This window comes from Xiphophorus maculatus, chromosome 7 (genome assembly GCF_002775205.1).
Source record: "Xiphophorus maculatus strain JP 163 A chromosome 7, X_maculatus-5.0-male, whole genome shotgun sequence".
Taxonomy (NCBI): domain Eukaryota; kingdom Metazoa; phylum Chordata; class Actinopteri; order Cyprinodontiformes; family Poeciliidae; genus Xiphophorus; species Xiphophorus maculatus.
In genome coordinates this window covers 21200440-21223280 of record NC_036449.1, presented here as the reverse complement: position 1 = coordinate 21223280, position 22841 = coordinate 21200440, and the positions used below count along the sequence as shown (strand labels likewise).

The following is a 22841-nucleotide window of genomic DNA, read 5'->3' as shown; positions in this document are numbered from 1 at the left end:
ATGCTAAATACACATAGCACAACAGTGCTAAATAACTAATTTTATTTAGAATTAGTTGATTTTTACAGTTCATTCAGTAATATTTATTAAATATTCTATATCCTGTTATACATTTGTTCAGCAGACGGTCTTTGGAAACGACCAGAGAAATAAACTTTGATTTGACGTCTCACCGCGCTTTTAACAAAGTTATCTCTCCAAGTAATTTTTTCTTGTCTCTCTGCAGCATTTTCTTATTCAAGCTGATTGTCCTTCATACTGTCACCACTAAAGAAAGCAGAGGAGGAGACAGAAAGAGAAAAAAAAGCAGACTCACAAAGAGCAGTGAGCAGCATCTGTAGAGTTGACTATGTAAAGGGCCGTGGGCGAAACTCAGCGAGCGCTACAACTGTATATGGATTGTAAAATAAAAGTCTCTTTAAACATGCAATACGCTGTGTAATAAATATATTTAGCAAGTCTAATAGCTTTAGTGTGTTTTTCAGAAGCAATACTGAGTGAGCTCGTGGCAGAGACTCTGGTTGGATGTTAGGTTCAAGGGAATTGCAATGATCAGAAACCTCAGATGGAGTTTCACAGTAGGTCTATAACATTATTATCATTTTTGACATTGTTTTTGTGGCTTGTTGCTTTTGACTGCTTTCCTTGCTCAGCCTTTTCAATGCAGTTTTGCAGAAAAATACTTGCACCTGTCTAGTTGTTTGCAAGGAAATGTAAATGCTTTGTCCATTTGATTGCAGTGTTTCTAACCTTTTCAGCAGATCAGACAAAGACAGATGAGACAAAGTTCTTTCCAATTGAAAGTACTTTCCGGGTTTTCTCATCCAAGGATTGTAGGGTTAGTTTGCCAATATCCGTAGAAGTGTAAAAGTCCTCTTTTGCACCATCTTTTTTTTAGACAAGTCTAAGTCAGATTGGATTCTGGCTACAACAAATGTTTTAGTTGTTAAAATCTCAATATATAGTGGAAAGTTCTTGGAAGCAAATTAGTGCTGTCCCTCAATGTTGAGCCAGAATTTGTAAATAACTGGTAAACTGTCATTTAGTTCACAAATATCTGAAGCTGACATTTGCCTAATGAAAAGTGATTGTAATCTGCGAGAGCCAAGGAGAGCACATCCAGAACCCGCTCCAGTTTCCCGCTTTGCACGGTTAACCTTTGTGGTTCGAATGGGGTTTTTTGAATATGTTGATGAAATTAGCCCTCTGTGATACGTTCAAGGCGGCATTTGTGAGTCAGGCTCAGCTCCGGGCAGATGGCAGCAGGAACGCTGCAGAAGGTTTGCTTGATATTCATCAGGAGAGCTGACCTCTGCCATGATGTATTCTAGCGTCCAACATACTTCCCTCTGTGTTCCCTTCTGCATAATGAATGGATGCAGAAAGTGAAAAACAGGCATCTCAGTTTCATCTTTGCCTCTATGCAGTCACCGGTTGCTTGGGTAAAATGGAAAGTGTAGAAAGTGTTCCAGAGTAAATCAATAAAGTTCATGTTGTATGATGAAAAGATCTCACTCTATAAAAGGGTCAGTAAAAAAGTTTGTTTTCTTTTTCTTTTTAGAAATTTGGAGTTGTTAACAGAAAATGTTTGACTTTACGTTGTAGCAAAGGCTTAGATTTCAATTTTTCATCAGAATTTTGTAAATACATCTATCAATAAGATTTTTTAAATCCTGGATATAAAATTTAACTAGTGATCTAGCTCTAAATATTTGCTGCTTATTTAACAGCATATAAGTTTATTTGCTGTTAAAATCAGCCTTCATCAAAAGGCTGTTTAACACTGTTACGTGGGTCAAGGTTTTCTCCCTTATGACAATACGTCATAATACTGTCAGCTTCTATCTAAAAGCCACCAAGATAATATACTTGTGTTTTTTTAAAAACACATATTCTTTGCAAAGCAAAGCACATAAAAAAGAAACTAAATTACAATAAACACAATGATTCATAAAAACTAAAATCTGTCGTATCTAAATACTTGATGCATAAAAGCCAAACATCCTCATTTGTCATGTGTGATGCCACAATGCCGAAATGACCTTCATTTTATTACATGTACCTGATGCTTCACTGTCTCTGATTCAATCAGCACCCAAAAAGATGCTTCGTTATTAAAGTTTTTGAAGAGCTAGGTTGTTACAGACAGAGAAACAATGAGTGCTATATAAACTATGTGACAATTCTGTCTCGAATTCAACTGAGAGTAAGACCATATTAGTCTTACTCTCTTGTTTCTTAGTGACATTAACTGTCTACACCTTGGCGTTTTGGACTCTGAAGTCTACATAAACTGTTTCACGTTCTGAATGTCAAATCTAAATGTCAAATATTAGAAAAAAGTGATTTACATAAATCCTGATATCTATAATCAAGTTGGGTTTTTTTTCTAGTCCTTGATTTATTCATTTCATGAATGGCCTCACTATAAACCTGCTGAAATTGATTGTAATTGAGGTGTGTATTTGTGTATGGTCCCACTTAGGGCAATGTCAATGAATAAAAGCCTTAAAACCCAAAAACTGATATAATATATAATATCCATGATATCCATAATAATATCAATATTCCAAAAACTCACAGAGCACTAATTAGTCTATTTCCTTAAAATAAAAACTTGTAGAGCACAATAATAAACCTACCAAAATTAACCTGTCCAACAATGCTGACAAGCCAGGCCAGGAGAGCATCAATAAGACAAACAGCCAAGAATCCCGTGCTGATACAGCTATTATCTGTGCACATTTGGACCTTAAGGCCTGCCATAAGCTATAAATGGGACACAGCAAACATTGAAGAATGGACTCTGTTCAGATGAGAGAAACTGATTTTTTTTCTAAAATGCCAATAACCATGAACACTACAATTTCCACAATGATTCCCATAATGATTATTTTGCTTACATTTCTTGTTGCTAAATGAACTATTTGATTTTATATTCTTTATTGTATCGCTGATCCCAGAAATAATACAACTCATTTCAATGTGCCTATTTTCAGGTATATTGTTAGAAGCATTCTTTATTCAGTGAATTTCCTCTTTGCCGTACATGCACCGTCTGCTGAACATGTTCTGAGGCTGGCCATAAACATATTCATCTGGTCTTTTTCTCACATTGTTCTCAGGCTGATACCATGCAAAGGTGAATTAAAACTAACCCTGTGATAACAGAAGGAGTTTAAGACTGTCTTCTCCAAGCAGACAGCAGGCACACACAAGCACAGTGTCCTGCACATGCACACCAGAATGAACCCCGCTGGGTTGTGCCATCACATTTTGCAGGAACTCTGTTGTCGCTCACATAGATGAGGGCAAACACACCTGGCACACTGTAAGCATGGACGTGATACCTGTGAGAATGTGTCACCCAGCACTGTTCCCACTGCAGTAGTGGGAGCAGTGAAAGGATATGTGCTTTCTTTTTTATGACTTTGTATGTTTGGGTGGTGCAGAATAAATTTGTGTGCACCTCAGTTGATGCAGGATGGATAATATTTTTTATTTGTAGAAAAGAATAGAGAAATTGTTCATTTGTGAATGCTGAAAATTTATATTTGTGTGTGTGAGTGCATGCTTAAAAGTGTGTGCGTGGGCGTGGGGGGTTTGTGTGTGTAAGTGAAGAAGGGGGTGATATAGGACAGGTGCTTTAAGAGAACCCCTTTGACTCTTTGTCTTGTCACTAATTGGGTTTAGGGTCTGTATATGCACATGTGTGTTGGTTTGTGCAGAAGTGTATTCTTGTGTTCTCATGGGAAAGCTTTGGCTTTTTTGCAATCCTATTCTTTGATTACCTGGGTTTTCACCGTACCTCAGAATACTCAGAATATTGTCTAAAAGGGCTAAAGAAAAACACTTTCTAGAGCTGTTCACACATTTGAGACTTTTACAGTGTTCACAGCATTTGCAAAAAACATTGCATGTAGCAGCTTCTACAATGAAGAGTGCTGTTGTCCGCACCAGCTGGCAGGAGCTCAATATAGCTTATTCATGGATTCAAGAAAGAAAAAATGTCGCAGTTTTGAGCTTCTGACTGGTAGGTGACCAGTCAGAACTGATGAAGCTGAAAATTGTGAGATTTTGGTCACCAATCTCTTGGTGCTCAAATACATCTGCCATCCAAAATTTACTTATTACAGACTCTGAATGATCTTTTTTTCTGTGAAAACTCAGATAAGAATTAGAATATAACTTCTGCATTAAACTTGTTTAAAACAATGATGGTTTTCTCTCACAGTGTACAAATAGTCATGCATTCACCAGCTGGGACCTTGGTCTACAGCCTGAGTGGGAGTTCTTGGCTTAGACAAAGTAGACAGAGAAAAAATATTTTAAGGATGATTCTGGTATTGGTGAGATATCTTTTGTATCACCATCACAGTCAGTTGTTTTTGTAACACTTTAGATTCAGCTTTGGCTTATTCAAAGATAATAGTGCTTAGTTTTTGATTGTTTTGTTTAGTTTAATTCTGAAAATATTGGAGTTTAATAAAAAAAATAAAAAATTCTGTGGCAAAAATGACTGTATTCCATATTTATTTGGTTGATACCTCCATTTATGACGTTTAAATGGAAATTTGAAACAACACAAGTTAAGAGTGTCTCCCATCACTAATTTTGCTCATTTTGGGGGGATTAAAAAGATGAGTAAACTCATTCAAGATAATCTGTGTCAGGTCCTACTCCAAGGAAGAACTTTGTTAGTGCATTCTCTCTAAATTTGCATGCACTTAAGCAAGCTGAATCGTGCCTGCCACCCACTAGTTATTTTCCACCTGGTGCCCACCTACACCTACAATAGTGAAGCAGAGCTAAGGATAAACACAAATACAGACAAAACAGAATGCGCATGGTGGTCACACTCTTCAGATTAACCTCTATTCACACTGATGAGACCCATTGTCTTTACCTAGAGCTCTCTGCATCCAAAGCACAACACACACACCGCTCTGAAACAATGGTAATTGTGACCTATCTTCTCGAACAGTAACTCTGTTTTGGTTTGGACTCTTTGAGGTCAGAACTCCAGGTCAGTCTGCATCAACCTGAAACAAAAACAGAGGCAATTAATGTCCCAAAGCTCCCGCAAGACATGTCAAGGTGTGTGGTTGAAGGAACGTGTTCGTCAAAGTTGTTCAAAAGTTGAACAAAAGTATTTCAAGCTAAATTGGCGGTTAACTTTAGCTTTTACAATTTCAAAAGTAGCAATAAAGACATTTGGTTACTTGGATTGTAATTTCTTCGTAACACGTCTTAAATGATAATAAAAAGAATTGTCACCTGTATTTCAGGAACATGTAATCCTTGACTTTAACTTTCAAATCCTTCTGCATTTGCATGAAGTGCTTTTTCAAGGTTTATCCACAGATCTTACTCTATATTAATCTCACGAAATGAAGGGGATATGACAAACACCTTGCCTGCACTTGCAGAGATAAATCATTAGGAATTTTGACATGTTTGAGATAATTATCCCCAGATGGAAGCCTCACATGAGTCTTTTACACAGGTGTAATGCTTGCTTCCACAGTTTTGCAATACATATTTCGCTTCTTAAAAATATATTCTAAAAACCTGGCTTCATATGTGCTAACATGAGAGCAGAGTAAAACTGCAGCTTTGCAGAGTGGACAGATCCTTTCTTAGTATCTTGTGCAATCAAATGGGATTATTAGGTTCAATCAGTCCTACAAACTGTTTTTGAAAGCCCAAACTTGACCTTCATCATTTACGTTAACTCTCATTTTGTAATTACATTATGAATTCAATCATAAACTCTACAGAATACCTTAGTGTTAAGCACCTACTTTGATGTTCCCATTGATGAAATTTAATGGAACGGGGTTGGAAGAGTTAAAGTACACCTAAAGGACAGAGACATTAACTACACAGCTTTAAACAAGTCAAAACATCAAGATGCTACAGAGAAACTTTAAATTTTTTTTCACACTCAGGGCACAAACCTTTGTGTACAGTGTAATAGTGCATATCTGTGAAGTGGTGCTAAGGTAAGTCATTGTCTTAAAAATTATATAAAGTAAAAATATAAAACTTGAGGTGTGCTTTGGTCCCAACCCCTTTATTCTCATACCCCTAATTCAATCAATACTCTTGGTTGTTATGAATTGTCTTCAGAAATTGCATAATTAGTAAAAGAAAGTCTGCCTTTCTGTAATATAATTTCATAGTAAATACAGTTGTTCTGTGATGTTCTCAGAAGTTTGTTAAGAAAATTATGGAGAAAATTGTGGTTGTTACTTCCCAGTAGCAATTTAGGAGACATATTAACATGCAAAACATCTGTTGTGATGACACCGAATGTGAAAGTAGGTAGTAGTAGAAATTGATGGAGATGAACACAGAATGTTGCTTTTCATCTAATCTGACAGAATTGAGTCATTTTGCAAAGCAGTAGAGAAAATGCTTCAGTCTGTGCACATGAAAACATAAATAAATTACATTGATGTTTGTGACTATAACAAAAAATATATCTGTAAATGTTCAGTGTATGAAAACTATTATGAGGTTATACAAATACGGTCTGGAACCTTTTTTTAAAGCACTAAGAGTTCAGATCTTTCATTCTGAACAAGCTTTAGGTGGTCATGCTCTTCCTTTACTGGTACATGAAGATTATTACTTCACAAACAAAACAAGTTGTAAATGATGCTCTGATTTAAGGTTTATATGTTCAGGGAACTGAATTCATTTCGAACTCTACTTCTATGTGTAGTAGACATTTCAACCAATGTAATTTGCTAACTTGTATTTTCAAATAAACATTAAGAAACTATAGAGTTTTTGTGTTTGCTTTACTTTGCTATTGTTTCTTCACAATCTTGTAATTATGGAGACAGAAAGAGACGGAGGTAAAGAGGCAGAGGGGAAAAGGAGATCAGGTTTCTCGGCAGCTCTGTACCCTAATCCTGGATTTGGAAATGGGATGAGAAGAACATAGGTAAGTACAAACAACAAGCAATTACAGCACTGACATAGAATTGAAAGGTGGGGGGAGAGCAGCTAGACAGGAAACGGGGAATCTCATAGGTTGTGAGAGGGGTTGGTTAGATGTAGGTGGGATATAAATACCTGCAGTAGACTAGGGCAGAAAAATGCTGAGGGCATGACAGATGCTGACTTGCATTGATCGACGAAGGTTATAACAAACCAGCAGGGCTGCATTATTTAGCTCTCATTAGAGGAGACTCACATTTCAGCAGGTGTAACAGTGATTTTAAATCGAACATGAACCATTTTGGTATTCACCTCGTTTGAGGGTAGGGTTTTGCTTAAAACTTTAAAGAGTTTTGGCGGAGTTGCTGAAAGGAAAAAAAAAAAAAGTAACCTCTCGCAGTTTTCTACTCTCCTATTCCCAAGTGCCTCAAGGGAGATGCATGCTTGACTGAGCCAGAGAAAAAAGGACAAGAAAAGAAGACCATACTCGAGGTGTAAGACAACTAACGCAGCCAGAAAAAGACAGCAGAACAAGAGAGGCCAAAGAAGACAAGACGGAATCTCAAGAAAGAAGGCAAGATGACAGATTTTAGGAATGCAATTTAGAGAAGAAAACATCAATGGAAAACAAGACCAAATAAAGTGAGTTATTGTGCTTTAAAGGAAAGAAAGCTTTTAAAGAGACAAACATCAGTTAACACTAAGGCTGCTAAAGAAAGCCAAAGAAACATGGCATGCCAGGGATTTGGTGCCGATCCCTTCACCCCGCTGGCAGGCGATTCACCCTTACCAATCCTCATGCACCATGGCTCCACCGGTGACTGTTTACCAGCCACATCCCATGCTCACAGTATGGTTTCTGCAGGTAAATCAAGTCCAAAATGTTCTTCCTACTTGTTATGAGCTTTCTTTGAGATGATACTTCTATTGATAGGATTATCTCTAAATTCTTTTTGCTCAATTGATGTCTTTGTCTTTTAAGCTCCTATAATTTTTTAAACAAGAAAAGCTTACAAAAACGCTTCGCAGCAAAGCTTTTGAAAGTATAATTAACATGAACCTTAATCCACATTGTGTTGTTGAGATGCTAAATCCCAGCTGTGGCAGTGAAGGCCAAGAACAATCACTCTAATCCTTCTCTTCCAGGAAAGGTATGAACATTTGATTTGCTGAGCATCAACATCCCTTCAAGTACATGTTGGGGTCAAGATAATTCCTATAAACCTGAGGTTACATGGCACGTTGTCCATTAATGCCTATTAAGAAATAATAAGATAAAATTCTTTATCGTAATAAAAGTTTATTGAATTTATTTGTAAATATTATTTGATTTAATTCTTAAATTATCTATTGGAAATTTAAGACATACATAAGTGTTTAAGTCTAATCAAAACGTATTTCTTCCAGTAAATTAAATAAAACTTTGGGCTCCTTGAAGAATGAGAAAAACTAGGAATGATGTTTTTATTGTTTGTTTGTTTTTTGTTTTGCTTTTTTTTTCAAAATCTGAATTTAATCATGAAAAATGTATCTAATATGTTACTTTGGCCCAGCAATCTGGGGATAATTGTTTCAATCTCCCCACACTCTTTCTCATGACGGAACATTGTGGAAAAAAAACATCTTAAAGACTCACAAAAGATGGGATGAGATCATACAGAACATGTTCACGTAACAGGTGCAGAAACGGAACATGTAAAATCATATGCAGGTTAAACACATATAAGTAAGACCAGTCAGAAAGCCAAAAAATGGTACTGTATTTAATCTTTGTTTTCATTGAAACACATTGCCATTAGTACTTTGGGTTGATCTTAACAATGGCAGTGAGCATTCATTAGTGCCTGGAGTGAGCTAAAAAAAAGACTGCCTGAAGATGAACCATGAATAATTATGTGGTTAGCAAGATCATTTACAGCGACATGCAAATCGGAGCTTTTGCTAAAAGCCATCATCAAAGCATGTGTCTTGTTTTGTCACCAAATCTGTATTCCTCCCAGCATCATCCCACAGCAGTATAGACAATGATTAATAAATCAGTAAAACAGCTCAGAAATCCTTGTAATGCCTATTATTTCTGGAGTAGGGTAAACTGGACAACTTATTAAAACAATTTCCTTCTCTTACCAGACAATTAGGACAGATGTTATAATTATATATGACTAATAACCCTTTGAATGAAAACAACTTCAACTTGAATCCAGAGGAAAAACATGAAAAAAATCAATTTTTATGAAGTCACTGTTTGATACATTATTCAATCTTATTCAACATCACGTGGAAATGTAAGTTTAATATATGACATTTTTCTAATTGTCTATCAAAGTCTAACATTTCTATGTGTGTTGTAAATTATCAGACATCAGTGACATGGCAACATTTAGTGAATGAGCTGAATGCTTCTGTATTTAAACCATTGTTTTCTGTATGGGAAATAAAAAAGGGTTTTGTTTTTTCTTGGTTTTCTGCATCAATATCGTCAGGATTGTCCCTGGGTCAGACTTCTAAGAGGTCCCACATGCACCTGTCCACTTCCTCTCTTGGGAATGCCCTCAGTAATGCTCCTCCAAGTTTGCATTACCCAGTCACCCCCTGCCATTACAGCAACCAGCAAGCAACCTACGGCATGATGACAGGTGAGCAAATGAGGTCAAAGAGTGTCAAATTAGGGTTCTTGGTTAGTATATCAGAAGAAACAGGAAAAATGTACGCTGTTATTTTACACCAGTTTTATCCTAATGCAAAAATGGTCAATATGCAGTATAACAACTCAGTTAGAGTAGTCATACTGTAAAGAATGCTATGTACCGATCCAGTAGACAGTTAACTCAAATAAGTGTTTTTGTCAGAAGCAATAAATTGTATGACATTAGAAAGTAACTCATTGTAGCATGATGACACCCTCCACACTTCATGGCAAAGATGTTTGAGAAGTCTCAGTCTTGACTCACACGAAAATGTTTAATTTGACTGCATTTGTTCAGTGCAGAAGAATTACATATTAGTGACCCAATTAGCGTCAGCCCATAACCATTTATTTAACAAAGGCAGTTTTAAACTTGTACGTTACTTTGTTTAAGTTAATCAGAGTGTCTGTGGGTATATATAATGCGTAAAAGATTTGGTATGTTGATAATATGGCACAGCTTGTACTTAAAACATTTTTAAACTTGGAAAAAAAGATAATGAAAGTTTTTAACAATGGAAGGCTGGACAAGTCACCAATGACAACTGGTCAATTCACCCCTCTGCAAGTTTGTACCCCAATTTCATACCCAAATCTTGGAATTTCATTTCCTTCCCTTGTACATCAACTTGTACAACAACTAGAAAAACAGTAACTTGCTAAACATTTGTCGTATATTGCAATGTTGAAATAGATTTTGATTAACCCAGATTAAATTGAATTTATCCACAATTGCATTTTATTAGTTCTAATAAGATATTGCGTGCTTCTTTTCCTTGTAGCCCAGGAGATGCTTTCTGCTAGTATATCTCAGACGCGTATCCTGCAAACCTGTGGCGTCCCTCACCCCAACATGGTGAGTGCTGCAAATCCATTACAAGGTAAAGAACAGATCCACACTCTGCACACGGTCGCACATTCACAAATTCCCTTGCTTGCAAGCTAATTCCATTAAATTAGGCAGGAAATGTGTTTACTTTGTGATTAGTTTCAAGTTTGCTGTCAGATAAAATTAATTCAGGACTTTATTACCTTTTTTGGAACAATCTGGTGCTGCAGCTGACCAAAACTGACAAATGTCTTCCTAATTCCTTTTAATCCTCTTGGGAGCTGAGGTATTTAGCCGTCAGCAGGAGCAAAAGTTTCAATGCAGGTTTTAACTCTTTGTATTCCTAGAAACAATGTTTCATTCAAATTTCTAAAGATTTATATACTGTATGTTTAGAATATAACTTTTCATAATTTGTTTCATTTCAGACCCAAAGAAGTCTGTTCCCTGAAAATAATTTACATTTGTTGACAATGTTTTCTATTGCTTCTGACATTACTTCCTAAGCTAATGGCTTTAATAATTTGAGGTCTATCTTAGCGACATTCATTGTCTATCTGGAACAATTTGACAGTATTGATCCATTTATGCTGTCAAAGACTGTGCTTAAAGGACATTAAGATGAAATTAAAGAGGCACACCTTCTGTACCACTGGGAGGAAGGAAGACTAATTTGTCACTTCAATGATCTTAGATTTTCTTCTGGCAAGGGAATAAATGGCGAAATCAGGCCACTAAAGACAAACCTGTGTGTAGATTCTGTTGTCTTTAAAAAAAGGCTTTAAAGAAAGGAACACAATGAAGGTATTTGGATTAATACCTGTCAGCACAAAAAGATATTGATTCGCATGAGATGAAATAAGTATTACCATTAGGTGGACTGACAGGCCACATCATAAAGAAATATAAGTAAGGAATGTAATGAGATGTGAATGAAGCGTTAAAGTGGGATCTTGGTGTGGATAGTCACCTCTCATGAATCACAAAAATGAGGCTTTATTCAATTTGCTCAAAGAGATTTATGGCTCAAAAAAGGATATAGAGTTGGTATTGTTGTAACTTGTGAAAATTGTCAGATAAAAAAACAAGGCCTTTTTGAGCCTCAGATATGCAAATTATTGTTAGTTTTTTTTTTTTTTTGCATTAACAATAGACAAATTTAAGTATGTGTAGCACGAGTTATCATAGAATGCTAAGCAGGGTCTTTTTTCTGTTTTTTAGCTGTGCAGTTTTCTTCTATCTGCGCTGTTTCAGGCATGCTGAATCACTGCTGACTCTGATTGACAGCATTCTGAGCTTTCTGCTGTTTGTTCCACTGAAAGAACTGCCAGGTGCATTCTTAGCAGTATGTAGAACATTGGAATTTTATTCCAAGATGGCCAGGCATTAGTTAAAAAATATGGCAGTGATGTAATAAAAATGTAAGATATGTTTGCAGGTATGCTACCATAAAGTCAAAAGCAATGACAGCAGCTTCAGTGTTACTTTATTTTGATCAGAGGTGATAGCTTTTTTTTATTTTGATAGTGCTAAATTGACTCAATAGTAAATTGAAAAACAATCAAGTGGAAAAGGTTGTAATATAAAATCTTCAAAAAAATCTTAATCCCATTAAATTAAATTACACATGAGACTTAGGATCTTTACTAATTACAGTAATTCATTCAAGTGAATTACCAAGACAAATAAAAGTATACATTATGGTGAAATATATGGGCTTAAATTGTTTCATTAGTAGTAATTAAATCAGTCGGCAAAACATAATACTGATGGGTGTTAAATGCAAGAATAATGGAAAATAATGTTGACTATCTCAAATTTTGCTCATGTCAATATAAGTTTAGAAAATATTTGCAACTATTTGGGAACTCAGAGCAGATCAACTGGCATAACATTGAGAACAAATCATTTCCTAATTCTTTCTGGAGAAAAGATTTTAGCTCTTTTTGTCATTTCAGGTATTTTATATTAGAATTTTGGATTTAGAAAGGAGCTTCAGCACTCTTATTCCAATCTTTAAGCCCTTATAGCTTAGAAAAAATGTTCACCACGGTGCACCCAGTTTAGATATTTTTTCCTTTTATTTGAAGGGTAGAATTGTAATGCATATTATGCACTTTTCAGTGAATACACTCATGGAGCTATGCAGGAGTTCTGACTAAAGAGCAAGACTTCAGCCTTAAATTATTCATACACCTGGCAGATATACATTTGAAATAATATACATTAACCAAAAGGTTTTTATCGGTCGGAAGTATAAATGAAAGCTACCCCTACAGTGCACCATCCTCTCAAGTCAAAGACCTTATTACGTCTTTACTGTAGCTGATTGGCAAAACAGAGCTAAAGAAAGGACGAAAGTTAAACCTGACATAGAGTAAAACCAGTATTCAGAAGGATAACAAATAGGTACTGTCTGATAAGGCAGTGGCTATAACAAAATCAAACCTTAATAAAAAAAGAACTGCTGTGAATATGCATTCAAGTGTAGATGTTGCAATGTCTATTTTGTGCACTTTCAATTTTTTTTCTGCTTTTTGGCTTTGCTTAAGGAAAGAGCAAATCTCTGGCAAAAAGGCTATCAAGAAGCCTTCATACAGCCAGTGAGTCCACTTGTGTAATGGTGGGAGGGTGGTGGGGAGTGACTGCTGCCCGGTACGTCTGCATAGCACACAAACAACTACCGTGCTCGCTGTAGCATAGCTGTTTCCCCAGGGAACATCAGTGGATGCATTAGGTAGAGCCAAGGAAAGGTCCACTTTCTCTTACCAGCTCAGTGTGGGGGGAAAAATACCTTAAGGTGTGTTAACTAGAAAAAGTTGTTTTGTTTTGTTTTTTCTCTGGGGTGAAAAAGAAAAGTTTTTCCCAAGAAAGAAAGGAACTATCTTCTTTGTGATGTGGTGCTCTGACTTGAATTTAGTTTCCGCTGAACAATGCAAAGAACCAGTGAAAGCAACACATTCTCTTTTGTTGAGCTCGTTGCACAGAGCCATTCAGTAGGAGCTGTTTCTAAATTTAGTGTTTCAGTCATCATAATGACTAGCAAATGCGTACTTCTTGAACCTTTTCACATTTTACCAAGTAACAAGCACAAAAATTTCAAATATTTTCTTTGAAATTTTATATTGCAGATGTGAATAGGGGACAAATGAGTGGTAAGAATAAATATATGTCTTTAAAAAGTTATACAATTAAAAATTCCTTCTACTTTTATTTTGATACCTCAAAATAAAATGTATTGTAACTAATTGGCCTCAGAGGTCATGTAACTAGTAAATAATTTAATCACTACTTGGCACAACTAAGTAGAGATTACAATTTGCCTTGATCCGATGTGTGAGAAATAGGAAATCTATCTGCCTCAGAAACCATCCATCCACAAGTGTTGAAGTTACAAGGTCATAGTGGCATTGATCAGAATTAATGTTGATTTGTTAAAGCTGTCTAATATTCAGTTTGGATGTAATATCATAAATTGTGTGAATAACAGCACAAACAGTACATTTTGAAAATGTCAGTGATATAAACACGTTTGTCATGGTACAAAAGCACACCTTTGTGAATAGATTATCTATTGCATACATTAGATAACACTTTTAAACAATAATTTTACAGGCAGGCATTGTAATGTGATGGCAGCATGCTGTCCAGGCAATATCCTGTCTCTCCCTGAATAGCTCCAGGGTTAGGCTCCTGTGTCTGAACGGAAAGAATTGATAAAGACTTAGCAGGTGGCTGTTTTGTACGAGGTGTGTCTTGTAGTGCCAGCCAGACATTTAGCAAAATCAGTCGAATCTGTTTTTAACTTTGCATTTGAACTCTTATTTTTGTTTTTTATGGTTAACTGCATATGAAACAATTGTCATTAATTTTTGATTAAATTATATCAGGATTGTTGTATGGTATAATACACATACATGATGGTAAAATCATGATCAAAACTTTCCTGTCATATATATGGGTTTTTTTTCAAATAACTATACTGATCAGTGACGTGCGGTCAGGGGAGGCAGGTGAGGCATGCTAGGATGTTAGGAGTGATTGTTACAAGACCGTGCTGATGGTCACAAAGAGTGTGAGATTTGTTTCTAGTTGCTAATAGACAATTAACCAAGCATCACATGCACAATTTTAACCCTGTGGACATTCAAAATATTCGCACTTTTAATTTTCAAATATCAGTAAAGATGTTTGCTATATTATCAAGCCAACATGAAAAAAGGGGAGCAGCACTACAATAAAATTTGGCTATATATAAATAAAATGGTAGAACAACTGACTTGGTGCCATGAGCCAACTATTACAAAGAAAGGCTGACATTTTCATTTTTGCTTGCTGTTGTGTAACAATTTGCACTGTGTCCCCATTTACACAAGGGGAAGCATCGCATTGCTCACTGTGGGTGTTATAATGTTCAAATGGTCCTGACATGAATAAAAGTTATGCAATTGTTCCAGTAAGAATATTAGATTGATCAATCAGTGGTTTTATAATTGTTCTCATACAATTAGAATTATGCATTTCATAGACAATTGGCCATCATGTTTCTCTCTGAAGCCAAAACAAATCATAGCATCTGATTCCTCTCTGCATGATTCTCTGGAAGATGTCTGTCATTAATCTGTCATGCATAATTACCAGCAAGAGCCATCACCTCCACTCTTAAGCTGTTACTTTATTTTAACAGCTATGGTAAAAATATTTGATAGAAGCAGTGGATTTTCTTTTTTGTATTTCATCAGAATGCAGTTTTAAAAGATAAGTGCAAGCAGGGAACTCATCTGTGCATGGTAATCCTGAAGCCAAAGGTGAGTTTTGTTAAATTACCGGTAAACTTCAGCATATTGTGCTAAGTGACAGGGAAAAGAATAGCTATTCAGCAAGTCCCCTAAAAAATACATTGAGATTAATTTAGCACTCATGTCACAGACTACCTTGTTCAGACTCCGCACTCTGTTTTTATCAGTAAATTGAACTGGCTCAGCTGTCACCCAAGTGTGCAGCTTCAAAAAGAGAACCAATTTCGCACAACAAATATCTCCACAAGCACAGCGGTGGGCGCTGATTGTGTGTGTGCCTGTCTGTAGATGCAATAATGATAGCTTAAGTCTACATGCTGTTTCACGAAAAGAAGATGAAGAGGGAGGCGCTGATTAGGTTTAAACCTTCTATTCACTAAAGGGTGGAAATTGTCATTATGAGGTGTTTATCTAAGAAACACATTCAATCAAGCTCATAAAACTGCAATCATTCTTCTCAGAGGTTTTGCAAAAGAAACTCAAGTCCTGGTTTCCAATAAAAGACGCTAAAGATCCGTAAACATTTAGAGGACTAATAATTTTTTAGAGACACATGTAGTGGTGGCAGTATCATTCTTAGTGTATGTGCTTGTTCAGCAGAGACAGGAAAGTTTGCCAGGGTCAATAAAACGAAGTAGATAAATACAAGGCGCTGCAGGAGAAAAACCTGCCAGAGGCTGTCGAAGTCTGTAGATCAATGTACTCATGTTTTAGAATGACCTAGTTAAAGTTCAAATTTGCTGTTCAAACATTTTAAACAGACTGAGAATGAGATATTTTTGCAAAATAGAATGAACAAGAACTCAAAGGTGGCTGGTGGCTTAACAACTTTCAGAAGCTTTCTGCCAGTCTTTGGGCATCTCCAAGTGTCATACCTTCACTACATCATCTCTTCCTGTCATATTTTCCTCTCTGCAGGCTCTCTGACTCCTTGCATATATAAGTTTCCAGATCATGGACTCAGTAGCAGCTCTTGTGCTTTAAGCCACGGTTTTTCCTCGCTGCCGTCTACACTCCTTTCAGCCGACGAGGTCTCTGGGGGCCCCGGCGGAGAAGTGAAAGGTGACGCACAGCGGAAAGGGATGCGGGAGCAGGAAGAAGCTCCCCCTATGGACTCCCCACAGATACGTGAACTGGAAATGTTTGCTAATGACTTCAAAATACGCCGGATCAAACTGGGTGAGTACAACCTACAACAACCTGTTATGTCTTCATCTAAATTTTGCTTTGTTTTGTTCTGCTCTGTTTTTATTTTTTTCTGGATGTTTTTTTTTTTTTTTTCGGCAATCATCTTGCTTCCCCACAGATGACTGCATTCTGTGAGGCATTGCTGTTTCTATTTTATTTTGACCCCAGGCTACACTCAGACTAATGTAGGCGAGGCTCTTGCCGCAGTGCATGGCTCAGAGTTCAGCCAGACCACGATCTGCCGCTTTGAAAATTTGCAGCTGAGCTTTAAGAACGCCTGCAAACTCAAGGCCATTCTGGCAAAATGGCTTGACGAGGCTGAGCTGGCTGGTGGTGAGTCACACAAATCCACTCCATCATCCCCCATACAGTGTTTATTTACAGTAGGTGTCATCTTTATCCAGTAACATTAAACCTGCACCTTTGATTTGTTGCCATAGTATTTTATATAAGTGGTATTACTAGGATGGGATGCTAAAAAAGTACGTTCTTGTTCCATTTTTACCCGTGTATTATGGCTTTTTTCTGAAGATGAACAAGAAGACAACATCTGAAATAGAAGCTTAGTTTTCATTTGAGAAAAGGGATTATGCAACATCTCAAAAGTATGATATCTAAAAAATATATATACACAGTACCTGGGAAAAGTCTTCACACCCCTCACACTTTTGTTTATGTTGTCATGTTGTGGCAAATATGTTTGGTGGGTTTTTGAGACTTGACGTGATAGATCAACACAAAGTAATTCATATGTACGAAGTGGAAGCCAATAATACACTGTTTTCACTTTTTATAAAAATATGCAAAGTATGGATTTAAAAAGGCTTTAATATGAAAAGCAGCAAAATAATTTAAAACATTGTATTGGAAACTTTCTATGGCAAGAATATTACTGGGATTTAAAAAAAAAATCCTAGTAAAGATTTTTCTTGTTGAAATCTCAGAGTATCAGCAGAATGTAAATGCTAAGAGATAAACCAAAGTAATCTGTTCTGAAACAATATGTAAGTGTCTAAATATGTTCATAGATAAATCAGGTTTGAAAAAGGGACGCATAATTTTCAAATTACATGACTACAAAACTAACTGAGTTGAAGCAATAAAAGAAATCTTACTTATATAGTCAAAAGTTTCTCTTTGGGTTAATGTAATTACAGACATAAATGTAACTCATTTGTTTCATTCCTGCTGTTGATTGATTTCACATGAGTCATTTATTTATTTAGCAGCATTTAAAAAAGAACAAATATCTGCTGCTATTTGAGAGAGCTAAGTCAACTGACGTTTAATTAATTAAGACTAATTCAGCCAAAGTGAGAAGCGACAGAATTAATTGAGAAATTTGAACAAAGCTATGCTTGAATTTTGTAAATTTTAATGTTTTTCTCAATCATTCATAAGCTTCAATGACAAAATACTCTTTGACTCCCTTGTAGCGTTGTACAGTGATAAAACTGGAATGAATGAGCGGAAGAGGAAAAGGAGAACAACCATCAGGTATACTTTGTGAGGATGACGTAAAACCATCCAATTCACTCAGTGTTTAAGGATTTTGCTTTCTGCTTTTTGTTCCGTGTTTGATTCTGCAGCCTGGGAGCTAAGGAGGCCCTGGAGCGAAGCTTTGTGGAGAAAACTAAGCCATCCTCTCAGGAAATAGCCCGGATAGCCATAGGCCTCCATCTGGAGAAGGAGGTGGTCCGAGTGTGGTTTTGCAACAGACGCCAAAGAGAGAAACGTGTCAAAACAAGTCTCAGCCTGAGCTCCTGTTTGACCAAAATCAATCCAAACTGTCTCGCGCAAATAAGTAAAACCCAAAGACCACTTACATAAACTGAAGCTCTAAATTGGCTTCTGAGCTAATGCGACGGAGGCTCTTTCATGACCACAACTTTTCTGACAGTTCCAAAAGTAATAAATTCAGTAACATGCAGGAATGGAGATGCATTTATGAAAACCTTTGTAAAAAAAAATAAACATTCCTTGTGTTTCTTGTATTAACTATGAATGTACTGAAATCTATTAGAAATTAATTCAGTTAAACAATCCCTCGCAAAAAATATCCATACCCTCATACGACATATTCTTCACCGAGAAAGAACACAAAATGGTACCAAATTATGAAGTGGAAGGAAAATGACAAATGATATTCACACTTTTTAACAAATGGCATCAAGTTTTTTGTTCCAAGATGTTTTTTGTTGTTTTTTCTCAGCTTTACTGAGTTAATACTTTTGAGAACCAACTTTAATTGTTACAGCAGCAAATCTTTTCAGGTATGCCTCCAGCGGCTTTGCACAACTGAGGATTGATTTTTATTTATTTTTTCCAGTTGAAGTTCATTTGAACTGAACCACATTGAACAACAGTAAAAGCTAATCACCCAATGTGATTTTCTCTGAAGGTACCGTGCCTTTACAGATCAGCTGAGTGCCTTTCTGAAAGCTTTAATCTACAACATGTCCTTCAGCTTGTGCTTACTTGTTCCAAGAAAAAGTGAAAAAAAATACTGATGAAATTTCCATCTATTTCTTTTTTGACATATTTGTGTTCTTCATTGATGTTTTGCCTTGCCCTATCTTAATCAAACTACGGTACTTGAAAAAATGTAACTGAAGTTAAAACAAACATATATTTAAATTTTGACAACTTATTTATTTGAAAACTAATATATTGCGTCAACATGTTTTGCTGCAATTTGTTTATTTGATGGACAATTTAGAGTTAAATATGAAACTTTTAGACAGTATAGAGCTTTTTAGTCTGTTATTTCTGTGATGTTTTGATTTTGCTGGTGCTTTGTGTTGCTTGCTGATGTGTCATACAATGGGAATCATCAGCCAGCACTGACCCTGACCCTGTTGGACTGACTGATGTGACTGATGTGAAATGTCCAAACTTTGACAGTTTGGACCTTGTATTACTGTAACTACAACTTACATCAAGCGCCAGTAACTGCGGTCTGGAACAGCTTGAAATTGATTTAGGAGATCGATATATATGTTACATAAAATCTCAGCAAGACTGATAGACAGTTTCTTTATTCTTGCCAAAAATGTCCAGTACTCCTTTGGTAAAATGAACCGTCTGTCTGAGTAATAGATACTGGAATGTATTCTAGGTTCAAACTGTGAATTGAGTGTTATGATGAAATATTTCACCTGTGCCAAGTCTTGTTTTTACAGCTCTATTATCAAATCAATGCACACATTAGGGAGACAGAGTGGGGATTCATAAATAAAACCAGCCGACGCTTTAATTCAGGAACAAACTGTTTCCGTTGTGACTTATGTTGGATTATATAACTCGAGTGCTGCCAGGGGAATTAAATGCAGCGGGGTTATGGACTGCCAATGCAATTCTTAGGGTGTGAAAAGTTAAAGACAAGTTATGCCTTAAAGAGACTTGGTGAAAAGCTTCTTTGGCAAGAGTGAAAGTGCCTTTGTGTTATTCATGCTGGCTCTAAGGGTAGTGTTGCAAATTTATAAGTTAGTTTTTGGTCTCTTTTAACTTTCTATACATGTGAGATTGTGTGAATAGTTAAAATGCAGGAAATTTCAAAGCTAAACTCAGCAAATTATTGACGGTATTACCTGCTTTCTGTCATACCATGTAAATATCTAATGCTATTGTAAAGGAAACACATCATGGTTTTCATATATATTGTTTAAGCAACAAAATACTGTTTTCACTAAAGAATGCATGTAATTTCTTGTCAGTGCAAACCATTCTGGTGTCTTTATTTGTTTTTTTTTTTTTGTTTTGTTTTTTTCAGAGTTGTCTGTAAACAAGCTCTAAAACTCAAGTTATTTTGTGGCTGTGCAGTCATGATCAAAACCTTTAAGACAAATGTAGTTGTTCCAGATTTATGGCTTCAGTTTTGCTTAATCGTTTTTCTTTCAATGTTGTATGTTTATGGTAAAAGAAATGGGTAATAAACATTTTATCAGTTCAAAAGGTTTTTATTAAAAAATGCATAAGGTTTATAAAAATCATTGCAAGGTTCTCAGTGGGATTAAGATCTGAATAACGCCCTGGCAATGAGCCGTAATTTCTATATTTGACCTTGAGCCACTCAGTTATCCATTTTTCTCTGGAACATGCTCCACCACCACCATGCTGGGGAAAACATTGTTCATCACTACTTTCCTCTTGGACGATGTTTTGTTATAGGTATTTGGTCATAGCAGTGTTTTTGGCTAAAATTGTAAGTCCACTCCCTTAGAGGAGAGACAATCCCCGGACTTGAATGTGCTCAGGTTCTTCACACAGCATGACACAAGATTCATGGTGAGGTTCATAGTTTTCATCTCTGCAGTCAGTTTCACAGATGTTACAAGAAAACAAAACATTTAACCAGCCAGGGCTGGCGTACATTTTGTGGAATATTATTTCTTCTTGATGTTTCCTTTGGGTTGAAGTTGCACCATTGAGGTCCTGACACCAGCCCAGCACCCAAAGGTTTGACCTTGAACAATCACCACACTGCAGAAGAAATGATCACTTACTTGAATCCTTTTTGCAATAACAGTTGCTCAACTTTCTTGGTTTGCTCTCTGCATTGCAAATAAGGGTTTTGGAATTACTGTAATTGATTCACTTACTAAATAATTGCATTTCACCCTATCGCACTCCAATTACATTGCTTGCGAATTAATCTTTAAACTGTCTTTGTAATGGCACCATATGATGGAAATGTTGGTAAAGGCTGCCATATACACAGAAATGAGCCAAAATCATTGGTTTGTCAGGATACTTCTATAAAAACGTTTTCTTTGTGCAAACTTTATTTTGTAGGAATTTAGGCTTACAGCAGAGATACATTTTAAGCGAGTATTTTTTCTCAGCATTTTTCTAATAAGGGTGTTGACATGAAACTCACACTAGATGTCAGCAACAACCAAACTACAGTTTTTCTCGGTCGCTGAGTTGGTGCATTTCTCAGAACAGAATTGAAATTCTCAAAACTACTTGTTCAATTTTCAAATCAATTTGTCACTTGTACACATAAAAATATTATTTCTTGTTCCTTTTAACAAATTGCAAAGCTTTTGGACATCATACAGGTTACTTACGCTCAGTTCTCTGCTTCTTCCTACATTTTCAATTGCTTTTGTCATGTTGATCAAAATGCATTATTTGGGTCTCTGTTGAATTGTCTCAACCTCCACAATATTTAAGCATTATTTCATTCCATGCAAAATGCTTGAGCAAGTTACCATAATATGTTAAGCATGTATCTAGATATTTCCATTAGAAAAGCCAATGCCTCACCAGTAATGATCATCACCACAGCTCACTGACTTAGAGTGAAGTGACACAGTAAGAAGAGCCATTTCAGCCAAAACTAAATAAATAAATATATAGGGAAAATAAGCAGCAGAATATTTGGACAGTCCAAGGTAACACTGGTAGAATAGAGTCTGATGAGATGCAATGAGATGCAATCAGTTGAACTCTTTAGATGTCCCTTTGAATACCATATTTGGAGAAGAAATAGAACAAATTACCACAAAAACATTTTCTGGAGTAATGTGGGGGTAGTAACATCATTGTTTCTGGCTGTTTTTCAACATATGGAACTGACATCATGTAATCAAAGGAATGGTGTATATATAAATGTACTGAGGCGTTCTGGGTAAGAAGCTGACACTGAAATAAATGTTCTAAGCAAAACAATGATCCAAACAAACTCACTTTGTTTCTTGTAAGAACAATACAGCAAAAATACAAATCTGGAGCCTTTACAATCTACCGAGTCATCTTTGAACTCAGTCCAGCTACAGAAAACTTTAGTCACAAATGTTGCATGACCTTTTAAAAAAAGACAACTTTTTATTTTTAAATATACCGGAGGAACTTGTAATTTTTAAAGAACTTCAATTTAATTGTGTGCATTTTAAAATAAAGAAAAACAAAGCTTTTGCAAAAAGGGGATGGACATTTAATTCCCTGGGATGTTATTTCTGAAAAATGAAATAATAAAAGTTAATTAAAAAACAGATTAACAGAAAAATACATCTAAAAATACTTTTATTGTCATTCTTTTTTGGGAACCCAATAAAATTATAATGCAATTAAACAATATATATTGTTATATATACACAATATATAAGGAACAATGAGTCAAATCAAAACCTGTGAATTGAATACAACTTACTTTCCATCCCACAGATTACTTCAGCTGTCCTTACCAGAGGCACTTCCATAGAAATGTACTATGTATATTAAATATGTTTCACTTATTGTGTTCAGTAGTCACCCTCTGTATCATTTCCCTTTGTTGCACATTACCTGTGGACTAACTTGTCACAATTTCTTTCTACATATGGATCACTTTGGTTGAGGCAGACATCTGGTATTATAAGAAAGTTCAAAATTAATTTTAGAG

At 35.9% G+C, this 22841-nt stretch overlaps 1 protein-coding gene across 5 annotated transcripts; it reads left to right on the top strand.

The window, feature by feature from the left end:
• Nucleotides 1-515: 515 nt before the first annotated feature.
• On the top strand, nt 516-22270 carry pou1f1 (POU class 1 homeobox 1). 5 transcript variants are annotated; one of them, XM_023336659.1, is made up of 8 exons: nt 516-578; nt 6851-7816; nt 9435-9587; nt 10420-10518; nt 16184-16444; nt 16622-16786; nt 17890-17950; nt 18043-22270. In XM_023336659.1, the coding sequence occupies exons 2-8, from the start codon at nt 7681-7683 to the stop codon at nt 18281-18283; spliced, it is 1116 nt and encodes a 371-aa protein (XP_023192427.1). In that variant the 5' UTR covers nt 516-578; nt 6851-7680; the 3' UTR covers nt 18284-22270. The 5 variants fall into 5 exon arrangements, with proteins under 5 accessions (XP_023192427.1, XP_023192428.1, XP_005811922.1 ...); XM_023336660.1 differs by having other exon boundaries at nt 516-6955; nt 7375-7816; XM_005811865.2 differs by having other exon boundaries at nt 516-7816.
• Nucleotides 22271-22841: the final 571 nt, after the last annotated feature.